Genomic DNA, 18,329 nt, shown 5'->3' on the forward strand with positions numbered 1-18,329 from the left:
CCCCACATTGCACTCTCACCTGTCAGCGTGGAGCCTGCTTAGGATCCTCTGTTCCCCCCACCACCACTCCCCCCCTCAAAAATAAACATTAAGAAAATAAAATAAAATAAAAAATATTTCCCTGAGGGGAACACAGTAAGGAGTGACTGAGTTTTGCATGCTCTTTGGGTTGACCAGAAGGCCCAGAGTGGGTATGGGCTTGGCTTTTACTCAGAAGATGTGTTATCTAACAACTAACTATATTAATGATATAAACATAAATGTATGAGTAGTATCATTTAAAATTATTATTATTCTTATTTTTTATTGTTTATTTTTGAGAGACAGAGCAATAGAGTGGGAGAGGGGCAGAGAGGAGTCACAGATGTGAAGTAGCCTCCAGGCTCTGAGTTGTCAGCACAGAGCCCAATGCTGGACTCAAACACACAAGCAGTGAGATCATGACCTGAGCCAAAGTTAGAGGCTTAACTGACTAAGCCACCCAGGTGCCCCTCATTTTACATTTTAAAACAGGATTAAAGGGGCGCCTGGGTGGCTCAGTCAGTTGAGCCTCCAACTTCAGCTCAGGTCATGATCTCATACTCTGTGAGTTCGAGCCCCGCGTCAGGCTCTGTGCTGACAGCTCAGAGCCTGGAGCCCGCTTCAGATTCTATGTCTCCCCCTTTCTCTGCCCCTCCCCTGCTCATGCTCTGTCTCTCTCTGTCTCAAAAATAAATAAAAACATTTAAAAAAATGAAAAAAAAATAGGATTAAATAACTAAGTTCAAAACAAAACAAAATAGTCTGGCTGGTTCAGTCGGTGGAGCATGCAACTCTTGACCTCAGGGTGTGAGTTCAAGCCCCATGTTGGGCCTAGAGCTTACTTAGAAAAAAGAAAAAGAAAAGAAAAACAGCCCATTTTTTCCCTCTTCAAAAAGAAAAAGGCATGCTCTGAGTCAGGAGGTTCCCCCATTTAAGTTCTCACTGTTCCCCTCAAAGAAGTATTTTTTTCCATCTCTCTTCCCTAACAGGACTGTGGTCATCACCTCTTGTCTTGTGGTCTTGCCCAGAGCCTGTATGTAACTCAATGGTGTGTGTGTGTGTGTGTGTGTGTGTGTGTGTGTGTGTGTGAAGCCTGCACCGCGGAACTGCTGTGGAATGTTTGTGCTGCATAGGGTGTGGGAGCAAGGATATGGTTCATGTTCTGGGTGATGTCTGTGAGGGGCATGTGCATGTGTGCATATGGCATTAGTCCACGTGTGATGAGTAGACTTTTTATGTATGCATAGAGCAGGTTACTATGAATGCAGCCGGCCCTGCTCCCCCTCACAGGCAAGCCTATGGAGACACCTGAGTTTGCGGAATAAATTAAACACTACTAACACACATAAGAAGAGTTCTAAAAAAAAGGGGGGGGGGCGCCTGGGTGACTCAGTCGGTTAGGCGTCCCACTCTACATGATCTCACAGTTTGTGAGTTCGAGGCCCGCATGGGGCTCTGTGCTGACAGCTCGGAGCCTGCAGCCTGCTTCGGATTCTGTGTCTCATTCTCTCTCTGCCTCTCCCCAACGTGTGCTCTGTCTCTCAAAAATAAATACATGTAAAAAAAATTAAGAAGAGCTCAAAAGCCTTAACTATTTTAATAATTGTTTTGGGGGAATTGTAACCAAGATCCTGGCTCTTTGTGGACATCTTTATTGGCTGGTATTGTCTCTGGGACAGGGCGCCTGTGGGGGCCAGGAGCTGGGAAGGGGCTCTGGGGTGGGGGTGGGGTGCCACAAGGGGCTGGGAGCCGACATCAAGTCCTCACCTAGAGTGGTGGGCCTTGGACTCCTGTGGAGGGGCCTGAGGGCAGAGAGAGAGAGAGAGAGAGAGCGCGAACGCGCGTGAGTCGGAGACTGTGCTCCAGAGCGGGAGGGACCTCGGTAGGCTTGGGGGAGGCGGGAGGGGCTCAAGGGCCGGGGCTGAGTTCCGAAGGGTTGGGAGGGGCTGGATTGCGACCGAAGCTTGAGGTTGAGAGAATGGCTGGGGCGGGGCTAAGAACGGGGATAGGGGCGGGGCTAAAATCTGGGGACAGGACTAAGAGCTGGGAGTAGGTCTGGAAAGAAACTAGGGATGGGACTGAGGGCTGGGCCTCAGCGGCCAAGCTAAGGTTTAGGCCTGAGAGAAAGGGGAGGTACTAAAATTAAAGGTGGGACAAAAAGGGGCCTGGAAGAGCTGGGAGGCCCCGGATGAAGAGCGCCGTTGAAGTTTAGATTGGGCTAACACAACGCAGAACCGGGGGAAGGTGGAGGGAGGGGTGGGGAAAGCATGAGGCGGAGTTAAGGGCTGGACTGGGGTGAAGCGGAGATTGGGGTTTATGGTTGCCTCGACCAAGCTGAGGTTCAGGATTGGACTTCTGCAAGGAAGAGTCTTGTAGCGACGAAGAACTGGGCTGAGCGATGTGGGTCAGGACGACACTGACGACTGAAAGGTGGACTAAGGAAAAGGCTAAGGACAATACCAGCGCCTGGGATGAGAACAGCACTGGTAAGGAAGGGGCGGGGCAGGAGTTTGGGGGTGGGTTTCGAGCTGGGGGCGTGGCACACAAGGAGAGTGTAGAACTGGAAAGAGCCTGGAGAAGGAGGCGGGACCAGAGGCCGGGCTGGGTGGAGTTAGGGCCTGGGGGCGGGCTCACGCCGAGCCGCGGACCAATGATTGAGGACTGGGGTGCTGAGGCTCTGGGGAACGCCTGCGGGTTCGGCTGTGCCTGTCTGGCTGGAGCCCGAGCTGCTAACACCGGTTCTGTAGGCTGGAAGGCCTTGCCTTGTCGCAGCCGGGCCCCGGCCGCTGCCTAAGAAATTCGGGGCCTGTCTGGAGTCCTTGGTCCAGCACCCACCCAGTCGACAGGCTGGGGCAGGAGGTTTCATTGACTCTAAGGGGAGGAAGGAGTCTGGGGGTTCCACGCGTGACATCACAATCGCCTTCAGATGTGGGCGGAGCCGGAGCTGCATTTCCCAGGAGACTGTCCTGCCTTGCTCCCTCCTTCTCCCTTCTTCCTTTCCTTTCTCCCTTTCCCCCCACCCTTCCTCCCCCATTCAGCTGCTTTGGTGCCCAACCTGGAACTCCGCCCCACCTGTGCCACAAGGTCAGGGGGAGTTCCTCAGCCCGCAGGACTGAGAAGATTCTGTACAAATGAGCATCACCTGTGAGTTTTGAGTTAGACCCCTGTTCTCCGGATGAATTACCTACCGAGAAAAAGACCACAAGCCTCCCTCTTCCTTTCAAGCTATCACTCTCCTCATTTCATTATGAAGCTCGCTCTGTGTCCCGCCACCATTATTTCTCCTGCAGGAGCGATGGACTGCTGCTTCAGTAGGAGCTCTCCTTCTGTCTGTGAAACTAGAGAGCAGATTGCCTTCCTCAGATCCGAGGAGAGTTACTAAATCTCACCCCTTGGCAAAAGGAGTTATGATTGTCAGAGCTTCTTGGGGGTTTGGGAAGAGTTAGTCAGTGGATCCTGTCTACAAGCCTCCTTCATGGTGACTCCGGAGACAGCAAAAACAGTGGAGTCAGATAAAGCAGATTTTGAATCCTGACACTGGCTCAGGTTCCTCTGACTCCTTCCGTCTGACCTTAGGGTGGAGGCTGGATATGGGAGGTTGTGAAGTCAGGAATGAGTAAAAACAGAGGATGAAGAATTGGCTGTGTTGGAGCTGGAAAACAGGTGCAGTAGGAAGTGACAGCTAGCAGGATGGGGTTTGGACAGGAACCCCAAGTAGACAGGGCTACAAGAGCACAGGTCATACAGAGCTCTTTCCTCTGCCATCTATTAACTTGTCTTTTTTTTTAATGTTTTTTTTTTTTAATTTTTTATTTTTGAGACAGAGACAGAGCATGAATGGGGGGAGGGTCAGAGAGAGAGGGAGACACAGAATCTGAAGCAGGCTCCAGGCTCTGAGCTGTCAGTACAGAGCCCGACATGGGGCTCAAACTCACGGACCATGAGATCATGACCTGAGCTGAAACTGGACACTTAACCAACAGAACCACCCAGGCACCCCTATTAACTTGTCTTTGAACAGGCTCCTTCCTGAGTCTCTGAGTCCCCATCCACAGACTGGATTGTGGTGGTGATTTAGAATCAAAAGCAGGGGCACCTGGGTGGCTCGGTCCGTTGAGCGTCCGACTTCAGCTCAGGTCACGATCTCAGGCTGTGAGTTCGAGCCCCTCATCGGGCTCTGTGCTGACAGCTCAGAGCCTGGAGCCTGCTTCTGATTCTGTGTCTCCCTCCCCTGCTCATGCTCTGTCTCTCTCTGTCTCAAAAATAAATAAAAACATTAGAATCAAAAGCATATTCTAAAAGCCCAGCACAGTGCGTTAACATTGGGAGGATGCTCATCCTGGGTTCTCTTTTCCTAGAAAAGTCCCTGGCTTTGAATCCTGGGCAGAACCTCCAATGCTGTAGCTTCTTTGTGTGTGGTTCCAATAGTGGGTTTATTCTATTTTACTCATGTATTCTTCAAAAAAAAACCACAAAAAACAAAAAACCAACCCAGTATTTACTGAGCACTTTTCAGAGGCAGATAAAATATGGGTTTGTTCTCAAGTTGCTGTGGAATAACTTGATGAAGTACCATGGCAGGGTAAAAGGGTATAAGACATGTGTGACCAATTCTACTTGGATAGCTAGCTTTGTTCTTTCCAAGGTGAACGGGTATTTCTGGGGAGTGGGAGGCAGGAGAGAAAGAATGGAGAAGGGAGGGGTGGGAGGAAGGATGGATGGGTGAGAGAAACTTGTGACTGAGGAAGGAACCAGGGGCTGGGTCCTGGAGGGCCAGTTATGTCATGATAAGGAGTTTGCACCTCATCCTGAAGGCAGTGAAATGCTGTTAAACAGAAGGAATATAGTGGGCCAGTGCCCACTATATTGCAGGAGGCCCCTGCAGCTGTCTTAGAGATAATGAAGGTTTCAACCAACATAGAGGTAGGTATGGCGAGACTCGGATCATCAAGGTGGTGTGGAGGTGAGGGAAAGAATGATCCTTAGATTCCTAGCTGGGATGCCTATTCCTCTCTGAAATGGAAGAGACAAGAGATGGTTCATGGAAGTAGGGAGAAGATGATAGGTTCGTGTGGGACATGCCAGCCTAAGAGGTTTGGGGAACGCCCAAGAGGATATTGACCGTGTGCTCAGGAAAAGCGGGCTGGATTGGAGACCCTGATTTATGTCATTTTATTGGTGGATGTTTACTGGCCTCCCTCTCCTCACCCCTCCCCCAGCCCCTTGAGAGCAGGGATTGTTGGGTGCCTGTTTTAATTTCTGTATCTCCAGGGGGCTGGTGGAGCTTCTCAGGAGATGTTTGAAGAGTGAATGGCTGGTGGGAGGAAAGGGGTGCTGCTGCTGTTGCCACTCTGTACTCTCTCAGATGTAAACAGGTTACCCAGCTGGGAGAGACGACACCTGCTGGCTGGCGTGGCGTCTAGCACTGATGCGTCTACCTTCTCCGAAGGTGGGTTCAGGGAATCTCTGGCCCCAGGCTTCCTTCCCCACCACCCCTCACTTGGGAACACTGACACCCCATGGCAGGCAGGAGGGAGGGAAGTGTTTGGTCCAAAAGGGGTCCCTCAGCTGCCCCGTCCCCACCCCCATCCCTCACTTCTGCCAGGCAGGGAGGGCCCCTTCCTGGAGGCCACCATCACTCCCCTTTTTTTAAGTTTATTTATTTTAAGACAAAGGGAGAGAGGGAGAGAGAGAGGGAGAGAGGGAGAGAGAGAGAGAGAGAGAGAGAGAGAGACAGAGAGAGAGAGAATCCCAAATAGGCTCTGCACTGTCAGAGCCTGACACAGGCCTCGAACCCAGGAACCTTGGGATCATGACCTGAGCCTAAACCAAGAGTCAGACACAACCGACTGAGCCACCCAGGCGCTCCACCCCTGTCTTTGGCAAAACACTTTATCATGCACAAATTTCTCTGACATATGTGAACAGAGTCCTCCCAACAATCCTGCAAAATTAGGGATTTCCTCCATCCCCATTTTGTGGATAAGGAAATGAAAGCTCGGAGAGGTTACTTGCCCTAGGACATCCAGCTAGTAAGTGATGGAGCCAAGACTAGTACTGAGGTCTGTCTGACTACAAGTTCAGGGCACTTGCCACTATGCTGCCTCTTGCCCCCAGTCAGCCAGCAGTGCTGAAGAAGGTGGTGGTGGTCTAAGGTCGGGCCTTACATGCCTTATTCCTCCCAGAATGGAGAAGGGGCATGGGAGAAGGACAAAGCGGTGCCATCAAGCGTGTACAGGGGACCTGGGACCTTCATAGCCTGGTGGGGGAAGGGAAAGGTGGAGGAATGTGGGGCAGAGCTCACACCAAGCTGCTGCTCCCTTATCTCCCAAGTACTTTTTTAAAATTTCATTTTTTAAATTTTTAAATGTTTTATTTGAGAGAGAGAGAGAGAGAGAGAGAGAGAGAGAGAGAGAGAGAGAGTGAGTGAGTAGCTGAGCAGGGGAGGAGCAGAGAGAGACAAGGGGACAGAGGATCCAAAGCAGGCTCTGTGCTGAGACCAGACAGCCCGATGTGGGGCTCGAGCCCATGAACTGTGAGATCATGACCTGAACTGAAGTTGAATGCTTAACCGACTGAGTCACCCAGGTGCCCCTCAAATACTTTTTAAAAAAAGTTTATTTTGGGGGGCACCTGGGGGCTCAGTCCGTTAGCTGTCTGGCTTTGGCTCAGGTCATGATCTCACTGTTCCCCAGTTCAAGCCCCCCATCAGGCTCTGTGGTGACAGCTCAGAGCCTGGAGCCTGCTTCTGATTCTGTGTCTCCCTCTCTCTGCCCCTCCCCCGCTCATGCTCCATCTCTCCCAAAAATAATAAAACATTTAAAAATAATGTTTATTTTTGAGAGAGAGATGTGTGTGCAGGAGGGGGAGGGGCAGAGAGAGGGAGAGAGAGAGACTCCCAAGCAGGCTCCATCTGCACTGTCAGCACAAAGCCCAACTCGGGGCTTGATCTCATCAACTGTGAAATCATGACCTGAGCCAAGATCAAGAGCTGGACACTTAACTGACTGAGCCACCGATGTGCCCCTCAAGTATTTTTTTATTTTTATTTTTGAGAGAGCGAGCACACAGGGGAGGGGCAGAGAGAGAAGGGGACAGAGGATTTGAAGCTCTATGCTGACACCAAAGAGCCTGATGGGGGGCTCTAACTCAAAAAGTGTGAGCTGAAGTCAGACCTTAGCCGAATGAGCCACCCAGACACCCCACCCCTCAAGTACTTTTAAGGCCACTTGGACTAACACACCCCCAGGCTGGGTTAACTCCTGGCTGGTGGTCAGGGTGAGGTTTTGTCCAGTTCCACCCCTCGTAGAGGCTAGATAAAGGCTTGGTCCTCCTGGCCTGTCTGGAGGGAGTAAGCCAGCCAGAGGACCCCATACCAGCTTGTCCTGGAACTCATCAGTGCCCTGCTCACTCCTTCCTCCAGGGGTGGGTGGAGCTGGAGTTCAAGGGGGACCTGCAGGAAGGTGCCCTGTCCTCTCTGTCCTGGTTCATGGAGCCACTTGCAGGCTCACCTTTTAGATGGTGGCCTGAGGGAGAGCCATTGGTAGACTGGAGCTTTAGGCGGGGTCAGAGGGGAGGTGGTGGGGGTAGAGGCCGGGAGATTCCAGTGTGTCCGGGGCTTATGTTCGCCTGGGCGAAAGATGTGGAGCCTTTCTCCAGGGCCTTCCCCAAATCCCAAATCCTCACCCCAGCGGCTTCTCCCCTGTGCCCTGGGACCTGTGGTGCCTACAAGAGGTGGGAGGGGTCAGGCTGGGGGCCGGTGTTTAAAGTCTGTGGCTCTGAGGACTGGGAGCGGGAAGAGATGGGATGGGGAATGGGACCTTGATGAGTGTGGAGCAGAGAAAGAATGGAGGGTGAGCATGTGGACAGAGAAGCGAGGAAAGTGAGGAAAGGTGTCAGGGGGAGGAGAGGCTTGGAGAAGAGGAGGGAAAGAAAGCACCAAAGTCAGGAGAGGCTGAGGAGCGGGACCTAATCTGCCTTTCACAGCAGGTCTCGGGGCTGGAGTGACTTCGGGGCTGAGGGGTAGGGGGTGGGTTTCCTGGCCTGTGCAGGGCAGGCTGGGGACTCTGAAGGGGTGTTCCTGTCTGCCATGTGGCTCCACAGTCTGCTGGCCCAAGGACCTTCCACGACCCAGGCAGCCCGTGGAGGGCCCGGGTAGGATAGGCTCCCAGAGGAGGCAGAGAGTGGGAGAGGTGGGTGGCACAGGGCAGCAAGGGGGACTCAGTCAGACATCTTCCTGGGGGTCTGTGGGGGGTGGGGCGCGGAGCACGAGGGCAGACAGGCAGATGGGCGCAGGGGACCTGAGGGGGAAGAAAGGTACATAGTTCCCACTGGAGGATTACCCGCCTGAAGCAGAAAGCTGCCAGAGGTGGTGGGGTGGCAGCAGGTGCATTTGGTGAAGCCTTTAGATTGAGCTATGGGAGGGGAGCCCCAGGGGCATGCTGCTGCCACTGCCCCGGTGTGACCCAGACTCCCGCCCCCTCAGGTGAATTCAAGGACCCGGACAGGTGCTGCTGGAAACACAAACAGTGCACCAGGCACATCATCCACCCCTTCACCCCTGACTGTGGCCACCGTAGCCTGCACCTGCACTCTGTCAGCCACTGCGACTGTGATTCTAGGTAAGGGCCCTCCTTTTTGGGGGGCCCAGAGCCCAGGACAGACTCCTGGGCAGAGCCAGGCCCAAACTTCCCCTGTGTTTCCCCGCTTCAGCTCTAACCTGGCACTGCCAGCCCAGCCCCGGCTTTGTAAACCTTGCTCTGCTCCAGAGCGATGGGAAGGTCTTTGGGCAGCCGGGGCTGAGCCGGGAAGAAGCCAGCTGTCCCTCAGGCTCCTCCCTCCAGGCCCCCGGGGGGTCACGGAGGCCCGGGAGCCAAGCTGAGTCCTCTGTGTGGCAGGGTGAAGGACTGCTCAGAGAAGGCCAACAGCAGCAGCTCCCGAGACGTAGGCCCAACCTGCTCCCGAGATGTGGGCTCAACATGTTTAAACATCATCCAGTCCCCTTGCTTTGAGCTCATCCCAGAGGAAAAGTGTGTGCAGCGGTTCTGGTATGGCTGGTGAGTGCCAACAGGCTGACGGGGTGGCACTAAGGGGCACCAGGCCCCCCACTCTGTGACAATCTCCTCTTTCCCTGTCCCCCTCCCTCCCAGGTGCAAAAGCTATAGGCCTGTCTCTGTGGCAGTGATCCACCATCCCATCCACCATGACTGTGGGGCAGACAATCTGAATGAAGAGGAGGAGGAGGAGGAGGAGGGGGAGGAAGAGGAGGAGGAAGAGGGAAGCAAGCCTCCCATCCCGACCCAGGTGGGGCCTGCCACCACACCCGCTGACACAGGCATGGGCGCAGTCACAGGTACCCTGGACTCAGCAGCTCCCATCACTATCTGGCGCTCTGAGAGCCCCACAGGGAAGTCCCAGGGCAATAAAGTGATCAAGAAGGTAAAGAAGAAAAAAGAAAAAGAGAAAGACAAAGAGGAGGAGACAGATGAGAAGGCAAAGCTGAAGAAAAAAGCCAAGAAGGGCAAACTGATTAAGAAGAAAAGCCCAGTTAAATCGGAATCTCCACCTCCAGACTTGATCCGATCAATAAGCCCAAGAGAGTTGGCCAGGATGTCAGAGTCCAGCCCAGACAGCCGGGAAGACCTGGAGAGTGAGGACAGTTACAATGACCCCAGGCGGGAGGAACCCTCCAGCGAGGACATCGTGGAGTCTTCATTGCCCAGGAAGAGAGAGAACGCGGCCCAGGCTAAGAAACCCAGGGCGAAGGCCTCACCAGTCAAGAAGGTCAAGAGGAAATCTCCCCCAGCATCAAACCCCAATCTCAGTTGAGGCCAGGGCATCCAGGGTGAAGAATAAATGAGATCAAGCCTGTAGCTGACCCCCTGCTGCTATTCTCTCTCCCTCCAACCTGTCACTTCTGTGGGGAGGGTGCGGGTTCTGGACACAGCTGGAGCCAAGGGGTCAGGGGGCTGCAGGAGTTTCTGAAGGGTAATCTATCTTTCAGGAGGCAGTCCATGGGAAGGCAGGAGGGACGGCAAGGGAGGGGCACAGTCTGCTTCTCTGTAACATCCTAGGCTCAGGGCAAGAGAGGAGTACACCTGGGTGGGGTGGGAAGGAGGCGTCCCATCTCCTGGGAGACTGGCCTGTGTGAAATCCACTCGGGGACAGGCAGTACTGTCTGCAGTGATAGCCCTAATAAACTGAACCTTTTAACCCACTCTGTGCCACTGTGCCTGGCCTTTCCCTCCTCTAAGTGGCCCTTAGGAGGATGCTGGTAACACCAAAGGGAACATGATCTTCCCAGCTGGTGCTCCTGCTAGGCCCTTCTAGACCTCTGTGCTGAAGGGAATAGAACTGAGTTCCTGGCAGACCAGCCCTTCCCTCCCAACTCTTGCCAACAGCCAAAGAGATCTTGAATGACAGGATGAAGTCAAGACGGGAAGCTCACCAAGTGTGGGCAGCAGTGACCTTTTCTGATTTCTCTGCTGAGCCCCAAATAGAGGAAAGGGAGGGAGAGAACCTCACTTTCTTAGCACCAACTTGCAAAGCTAGGAGAGGAGGCCCTTCTGAAGGAACACAGGAGACCAGGAGTCTGGAACAAAAAGAGGCAGTGAGGCAGGGGGAAGAGGCCAGGGCCAGGGTGTTGGCCGGTCCCAAGCAGGGAAGGCGGGGCGGGGACTGGCTTCCCCCACAACATCCCAGCACTTCCCTTTCCAGGGCGTGCGGGTGTGGTAGCAGGCGAGCTTGGGGCCCATCCTGGGGCAGACATACTGGACTTGTGCAGAGGTATTATCGGAGACTGAGGCTCAGCTGGCAAAAAGAGTGAGGTAAGAGGTACAGGGGCTCAAGCTGAGAAGGGCCAAATTTACTCATGGCCCTTCCTTGCTGTGCCAGAGAAGGCTAGTGGGCAAGCAGATGGGGCGGGTGTGTGAGAGTGTAGGGACAGCGGCTAACGTGTACAGAGGACTGATGAGGTCCCAGGCCTCCTCTTGGCAGAGCGCTTTCACACATTCTCTGCCTCTGCAGCTGCCCCAGGGAGGCAGATGAGGCAGGTCTCGCTAGCTTCACCATACAGAGGAGATGGCTGGCTCGAGGACAACAGGAGTTCCCTCGGTTCCCTTAGGGCACAGGGCACAGGGCACAGGGCTGGGAAGTGGAGCATGGATTTGGCCGGGGGCGGTCAGATACAGAAGCTGCTTGCTGTTGAGTCACTGCCTCTCTGGTGGCCTGGAAGAACCAGGGGGAGCTGTCAGAGCTCCAAACCCAGCTTGGAAAGCCACCCTTCAAGAGCCGGAGCGTTGGAGAGAGAGGCTTTGCCAAATGCTCTGTAGAAACACTGTTTATTCAAATGACAGGCAGGAAGCGGAGGCAGCAGCAGGTGGGTGAAGGCGGCCAGGCGGGGGCTGAGCAGGTTAGCACTGCTCCCGTGTCCCCTGCAATTCTGCTTTGATAGCCACCCAAGCTGTTGGCATCTGGGTCAGAAACACCTTCCCTCCTCTCCCTCCTGCCCGAAACTGAATAAATAGCATTCCTCTCCCCACAAGAGCTGGGGGAGACTCATGTGCTGAGCTTGGTGCCCCGGGGTCACAGCCCAGAGTCAGGTGAGGGCAGAAGCTCAAAATGGCTTGTAGGGAGAATACAAAACTGTTCCACTCTCATTCTCGTCTTCCTCTTCTTCCTCCCCGCCACACTCCCCGCCCAGCCTGGTCCCAGAACAGGTGGTCGGTGAGGGCCTGGAGTGGGAGAATTGTCGTCTAGCTTACACTGAGCTCAAATTCCCAAGGCCATCCAGCTTGTCACCCATCCAGGCTGACCACCAGAGAGAACGTCAACTCACGCCACTTTATGGACAGAAAAGGCGGGACAGGGAGTGAGGCAGTGGGCGGCTGGGCTCTCCCAGCCTCAGAGGTAACCAGAGTCCTAGGAGCAGGCCCCCTACCGGTCCATCTCGTCCAGGAGTGGGGTGGCATCGCCAGCAATGGACATGGGGGTGCTTTCGATCATGGGGCTGGGAGAGGGCCGAGGTGTTAGCCTCTGCTTCTGTTTCCGCCGCTCCGCTTCCTTCTCCTGTAGCCACTGCTCTGCCATCTTCCCCCAGTCGATGGCTGCATGGCTGTTGGACCTGGGAGGGAGAAGGGGCCTCTGAGATCAGGAATCTCTGGGGCCTCACCGGAACAAAGCCTTCCCACCAAACACTGCCGATCGTCTATCTTTACAGAAATGGACCTCATGTTTTTTGTCACATCACCTTCTTCTGTCTTTTCCCAGAAAGTGGTCGTTCTGGAGACATTGCTTGGGTCACGGCTTTCACAAAGACCAAGCGACCTGCTTATGTTGAACTGCTTGGCCTCTTGACAACACCTGCCCCTAATAACCTGCTCTGTGCCACAAACCGCATACTTACTTTGGCTGCTGCTGCCGTTGCCGAGAGCTGGAGGAGGGCTGGGGCTGGGCCTGGGCAGACTGTGGGGTGGTGCTGGCCTGTAGCTGGTGGTACTGTGGTGTGGTGATGGGCTGGCTTGGGGTTGTGTAGGAGTAGCTGGGGGTCATTAGTGGTGTGGCCACTGGCTGCTGGGCTGGCGTTGGGAACACCTGGAGAAGGGTGAATAGTTAAATGGGGATGGGTTTGGGGCTTATTTGGCCTTGCTATGAACTTCTGGCAAGCTGAAAACCAGGGCTCAGCACCGAGCTTTCCAGCTGACCATCTCTTGAGCAATGTGTGGTCCCAAGTGGCAGAGAGAGGTCAGCAGGATGGGACCTGGCACAACAGGGCTCGCCAGTGTGGACCACTTGAGGGTTCCAAAGATCCCAAAGGACCACGGAAAAATCAGACTTTCTCTTACTCCCTCTACCCTCAAGAGGGCCCAAAGAAAAGGAACATGTGTTGGAGACCATTCCTAAGGCTGTGGTGGCCCCATCTGTACATATGAAGCCCCTTGGGGTAGACACCGCCAGAGGGCAGTCTATGTACACAGGTTGGCAAAGGATGAATGTTCCCTTTTGCTCTTCTCCACCCTCTGCAGGGAGCCTTGTCCCCAAGCCACGTACGTGGTAAGCGCTGCTGCCCCCTCCACTGCCGCCATAGCCATACTGGCTCGAGGCCCACTGGGCTGGCGTGGCGTTGGGGTTCTGTCCTTGGCCTGTCACGGCTGCGATGGCACTGAACATCTGCGAGGTCATGTTCTGAGGCAGGGCATTCACAGCCCGTGTCAGATCTGTAGGCACACAGAGGTGGGAGATGGGCATGTTAGAGGTCAAAGTCTTCTAGTGCCATCCCTCCAGCTCCCAGTCTCAGACGTGAGCTCACCTGCAAGATTGATATTGGCTGGGGTGGCATTGATAGAAGCAGGTGTCCGGGTCCTACTGCTGCTACTGGGGGTGATGCCTGTAGGAAACAGCCAAAGTTAGTTATGTCCCTCCAGAAACCTGTTTCTGTTTTCACAATGAAGGGGGCTGGAGGAGGTCCTGAGGTGGGAGGAAAGAAGGGAAGCTGCATCAGCAAAGTGGATGGAGGACCTCCTTGATGCTAGGAGCCTGGAGCAGGAGTGAGACAGCTTCAGTGACAGCCCAGGCCTCGTCCTTTCCACCAGTGGCTAGTGATCACCTTGATTCAGGACCTTCGTGTCCCTCTAAGCACATCCCAGAACTCCGAGCAGAACTCACCTGGTACAGGATCCTGGTAGTGATCCTTAAACCATCGGAAAAGTCCGTTCACAGTAGGGAAGATTTGGCCCCGGTACCGGAATCCTTCTGGAGTCACCGTTACGTATTCTATCCTGGGATTTTAGAAGGAAACCTGTGTCAGAGACCACTTGGGGCCGGCTGTGAGAGAGCGGCCAGAACAGATCTCCACCATGTGAAGTAGCCAAAGTGGGTGCTGGGGGGAAAGGAGAGATGAAAGAGCCCTGATCCTGTCAAAGGAGGCTGCACTGTGAGGAGGTGAGCACAGTCAAGGCCAGGAGTCGGCAGCCCTGGTGTGACAGGTACAGGCCATCAGAAGAAGGCCTGCTGGGGGCTGGGCCACCATGCTGGGTTGCAGTGTGATGGCAGCACACTGCAGGTGGTGGCAGGAGTTGAGGCCACAGTGTCAGGGCTGTTGTCCTGCTGTCTCCCCCTGCGCTGGAATCTGGAAATACCAGTTAAGGTGGTTAGTCTGACCTTACTCGACACTGCAGGGCAGAGAGTAGATAAGACGATGGGCTCTGGGTTCAGACCAGTTCTACTTGCAGTTTTGGCTGTCACTCACTACCTATATGGCTTTATGTGAAGTCACTAAACCTGAACCTCAGCTTCACTTGAAAAACAAAGGCAACAGCACTTAAACCTACAGAACTGTGTGTGAGGAATAAATGAGACAGCATGTATGAGGCACTTGGCACAACACCTAAGACAGGGTTCTGTTCAATAAAGGACAGCTGTCAATTACCAACAGACAATGACAAACATTGAAAAGGTCTCATTTATGTTAAGTTGAACCGTGCTTTCTAAATCATCTATCAAGTGTCATTAATGCTGCGACACAAGGAGTCTGCACACCTTTCTAGGGGAAGTGATTGCGTTGCCTCTACTTCCTCATTTAAAGATCCCTCGTTTGCTCAACTGTTCCTCGTGGGACAGTGTCCAGCCAACAGCCCTGGCTGCCATCCTCTGGAAGCATGATGGTAAATCAGAAATGGCTTCTCAGAAACGACAACAATATTCTACGTGTGCCCAAGGCAGTGCAGGGTCTGGAGTCCAGAGCTTCTTGTCACCCAGCCACTGAGCCCAGACTAACATAGTCTATGCTGTTTATCTTGCACAGGCAGTATAGGGATACGAGCAGAAACTCACTGGCCTTGGCCACGAGCCGAAGGGAAGGTGGGGGCGTAGAGAAGACTGATACGATTATCAGTCTGGGTAACAGACAAAAGGAAAGCAGATCCCAAAAAATGAGACTTTGATTCAGAGTGAGCTCTAGAGGAATCTAGACAAAGGCATGTCTAGGAAGGCCAGCCTGTTAGCCACACATAGAAGGGAGCAGAAGGGTCAATGATAGGAAGGAGAGCAGCTCTCCTGACCCACCCCTTCAGTGCAGGCAGAAATTATTCGGCACACCACAGCAACAGTGAGCCACCTTGTGTCAAACCCCCTGGTGAGGGGGAAGCAGAGAGTGAGGAGAGACCTGTGTCCTGGCCCTCAACTTTGCCAGTCAGGTGGAGAGTGTCTGGTAATTTCCATCACTCTTTGGGAGGGAAAAACGGTGAAGGAAACTTTTCACAGGGTTGGGGAAAATATCTTTCTTTGCTTTTTACCTCTAAATCGTCACCCTCTTTCCCCACCTCCAACCTCCAACAGGTAAGAGGGAAAAGACAGTCAAGCAGAACCAGAGAGAGTACTGCTCCGGGGGTCTCTAACTCCCCTGCTAGCCTATCCGTGGACCCCAGTGGCAGCACCTTCTCAGGACTAGTGCTCACCTGGGTTTACCCCGGGGCTGGTATCCCAGTAGGAACTTGCCGGGCAGTTCCTTGCAGGCACAGATGAAATAAGGGATGAAGGTGGGCTTCTCCTTCTTAGTTTTGATGAGCAGCTCCTCTAATTTCTGGGGGTAGAACGAGGGGGAGAGGTTGGGATAGCAGCATGCTTGGTACACAATGTCTGGCGCATACATGAGGTACACCTCCTTCACCAGCTGAACGTCCCCTACGCTGAAGGGACACCATATATCCTGAAGTGACTGGGAGATGTCATGCCTCAAAGAGCCCTGGCTCACCTTACGATCCCCACCACTGCAGTCCTGATAATACTTGTGATTCAGAAGGTCCCGGGCAAAGGATGCCATGGGCTGGACATAGCGAGCAACAATCTCATCCAAGTCTTCAAATTCCTGTGGGAATATGGTAAAGGCCCCATGTGTCACATTCAGAGCTGAGACTCCTTCATCTAATCTATTCGGAAGAGAACCCATGGGAGGGAGTGGACTTCCCAGCCCTGCTGTAGCCTCGCTCCCCTGCAAAGTCCCCTCAATTTATACATCCTGCTCAGATTTATCAGCTTACAAGGCATAAAATCCTTTAAATCATAACTTTGATTCTCCTCTGGTGCTTGGGAATAACAAGGAGCTTCATAAAATTTCCTTCTACTGAAAATGAGAAATGGTGTGTGTACGCAATCATGTGTATATATGTTTTCTCCTCTTCCTCCACTGGCTCTCTATAGGTAGTCTATTTTAAAATTGGGAGGAGAGAGAGAAGCAAAATACACAAAACTGTTATCAAATGATTCCTTTCATAATCAACCTCCTATTCTGTTCTACACAGCTAAAATATATGTAATGCATATAAGTTACTAACGTCACATGAAAGTAAGCAGAAATGGCTTGTTTCTGGAAGTAGGAGAGGGGATGGGAAGCAGGAGCTGGCTCTCACCTCACTATTGATCCACAGGGTGGCTCCCAGGCTGAAGGCATTTTCCTTGCCCTCTTCCCGCACGTCCACGTGCTGGTAGATGCCATCACTGACCTTCCAGGTCACTGTTAGGTGATTCTCACCCTTGCTGCTTGGTCGGATGATCACATCACCCTGGTCCATGGTCTCCATCATCTTTTCTGCTTGCTTGAAATTTATATTATGGAAGGATGGGTGTGCGATCACTCGCTTGATGTATGCTGAGGAGGCCAAGAAAGAAGTACAGATCAGGGGAGGGGACTGGGAGTCCACAGCAAAGGGACAATTTGTGGCTTTATTTCTGACCTGCTATCAAATTCTGAGACTCTTTTGCCCTCTCTGGACCTGAATTCTCTAATGTGAAGGTTTTGTGTGTGAACCTGGGTTCCTCAAGTGCTGAGAGAACGAAGCTTTAAAAGTCACAGTGTAGGGGTGCCTGGGTGGCTCAGTCTGTTAAGTGTCCGACTTCGGCTCAGGTCATGATGACGCAGTTCCTGAGTTCAAGCCCCACGTCGGGCTCTGTGCTGACAGCTTGGAGCCTGGAGCCTGTTTGGATTCTGTGTCTCCCTCTTTCTCTCTAACCCTCCCCCGTTCATGCTCTGTCTCTGTCTCAAAAATAAATAAACGTTAAAAAAAAAAAAAAGTCACAGTGTACTAGCAAAGAACACGTGACCCAAGAAGACCCTGGCTTTCAACCCTGCCAGTGACTCCATCCATGATGTCTCTGAGGTGCAGCACCTCAAAGCCGAGCGCTCACTCCCACTGGGGTATAGCCATCAGCACATGAATCCTGCGGGGGGGCTGCCAAGACTTGGGCTGCACAGGTGGTGGCCACACTCACTGGTCCGCTGCTGCTTCCGTTTCATGTCCTCCTCCTGCTTGTGGTCTGCTGCTTCAGCGTCAAAGTCATAGTACGTGTCCTTGGGCAGTTTCCACTCGTTGTTCCTGTCCATGAGGTCTGAGGTTCGGCAGGTAAGGTCTGCGCTGAACTTCTCAATGTCAATCTTCATGATGCGGCAGTGAACGGTCATTCCCACCTAGATCCACAGAACATTTGAGCTGGAAGGGACAAAGATGATCTAGCCCGATGCCCCATTTTACACGTGAGAAAACCGAAGTCCAGGCAGAAAGATGGAGTGACTCGCCCAAAGCCAGCGAGCTAGCAAGTGGCAGGTTAGGAGTTCACAGGTGAGTCTGGTCTGCAGACCACCAGCCATGCCCTGCACAGATGCCTCTCACTCTAGACAGGAAAAACAACCGGAGCTTACTGGGATCTACCCCGCCACTGGCGCTGTTCCCTTTCCCCATAAAGTTACCTAATTATTGTTCCTGGGGTAAAAGCAAAGTCTGGCTGCCCTTTTTGGAGGAGAGGCAAAACAACAGCTTTCTGTTCTTTCCCCCTGACTTGAGCCCTTCCGTCTAAACACTGGCAAAAGCCAGTCACTGCATGGTTCTTCTTTTGAAAATCTCCCTGGCTTCCTTGATTGGGAATGTTTTCCCCAATCTTCCTAAGTCCACGGTTCTCAGGGGTTCGTGACACTTAGAACTAGAGAGTTTGGCAGACACGGTGTATCAGCCATGTCACCAACTAACTGGGTAATCCTGGAAAAGGCACTCAAATTTCTCTGAAAAAGGTTTCCTTCCCCATCAAGTTGAGAGATCAGAGACAACACGTGTAAACGTCAAGTGCTGGTATCTACTGGGTACATAATAGATGGCAGCTGGCAGGAGAATACTAGAACAGAAAGGAAGCTCAGCCTTTCTGTTTCACAGCATGTAATGCTGAGCCCTGCTTCCTGCCTACAGACTAAATCACAGCCTCCCACATGGGAAGAGAGAGCCCTCTCCCAAAGGGCTGGCAACCCAATGAAATAATCACAAAGAGAA

At 53.0% G+C, this 18,329-nt stretch overlaps 2 protein-coding genes across 8 annotated transcripts in view; one reads left to right on the forward strand and one right to left on the reverse strand.

Moving 5' to 3' along the window:
* Positions 1 to 2,031: 2,031 nt before the first annotated feature.
* Positions 2,032 to 10,237, forward strand: PROCA1 (protein interacting with cyclin A1). Of its 5 annotated transcripts, none has more exons than XM_042916558.1 (5): positions 2,033 to 2,507; positions 5,387 to 5,470; positions 8,507 to 8,642; positions 8,919 to 9,068; positions 9,171 to 10,237. In XM_042916558.1, exons 1-5 carry the CDS (start codon positions 2,420 to 2,422, stop codon positions 9,847 to 9,849), a joined length of 1,137 nt encoding a protein of 378 aa, XP_042772492.1. In that variant the 5' UTR covers positions 2,033 to 2,419; the 3' UTR covers positions 9,850 to 10,237. The 5 variants fall into 5 exon arrangements, with proteins under 5 accessions (XP_042772496.1, XP_042772492.1, XP_042772491.1 ...); XM_042916557.1 differs by having other exon boundaries at positions 2,034 to 2,507; positions 8,919 to 9,077; XM_042916559.1 differs by lacking the exon at positions 2,033 to 2,507 and adding an exon at positions 2,957 to 3,165 and having other exon boundaries at positions 5,293 to 5,470; positions 8,919 to 9,077.
* A 1,104-nt stretch (positions 10,238 to 11,341) lies between these two features.
* The window catches only part of SUPT6H (SPT6 homolog, histone chaperone and transcription elongation factor), a 32,548-nt gene continuing 25,560 nt past the window's right edge, over positions 11,342 to 18,329 (reverse strand). For all 3 annotated transcript variants that reach the window (XM_042916556.1, XM_042916554.1, XM_042916555.1), the window contains exons 29-37: positions 17,284 to 17,479; positions 16,425 to 16,663; positions 15,770 to 15,883; positions 15,474 to 15,598; positions 13,684 to 13,796; positions 13,328 to 13,405; positions 13,069 to 13,235; positions 12,425 to 12,612; positions 11,342 to 12,142 (exon numbers count right to left, since the gene is read on the reverse strand). In XM_042916556.1, the coding sequence (XP_042772490.1) occupies positions 11,956 to 12,142; positions 12,425 to 12,612; positions 13,069 to 13,235; positions 13,328 to 13,405; positions 13,684 to 13,796; positions 15,474 to 15,598; positions 15,770 to 15,883; positions 16,425 to 16,663; positions 17,284 to 17,479 (1,407 nt within the window). In that variant the 3' untranslated portion in view covers positions 11,342 to 11,955. The remainder of the gene's footprint in view (positions 12,143 to 12,424; positions 12,613 to 13,068; positions 13,236 to 13,327; positions 13,406 to 13,683; positions 13,797 to 15,473; positions 15,599 to 15,769; positions 15,884 to 16,424; positions 16,664 to 17,283; positions 17,480 to 18,329) is intronic.

The sequence above is a fragment of the Panthera leo genome, chromosome E1, assembly GCF_018350215.1.
Source record: "Panthera leo isolate Ple1 chromosome E1, P.leo_Ple1_pat1.1, whole genome shotgun sequence".
NCBI classification, from domain to species: domain Eukaryota; kingdom Metazoa; phylum Chordata; class Mammalia; order Carnivora; family Felidae; genus Panthera; species Panthera leo.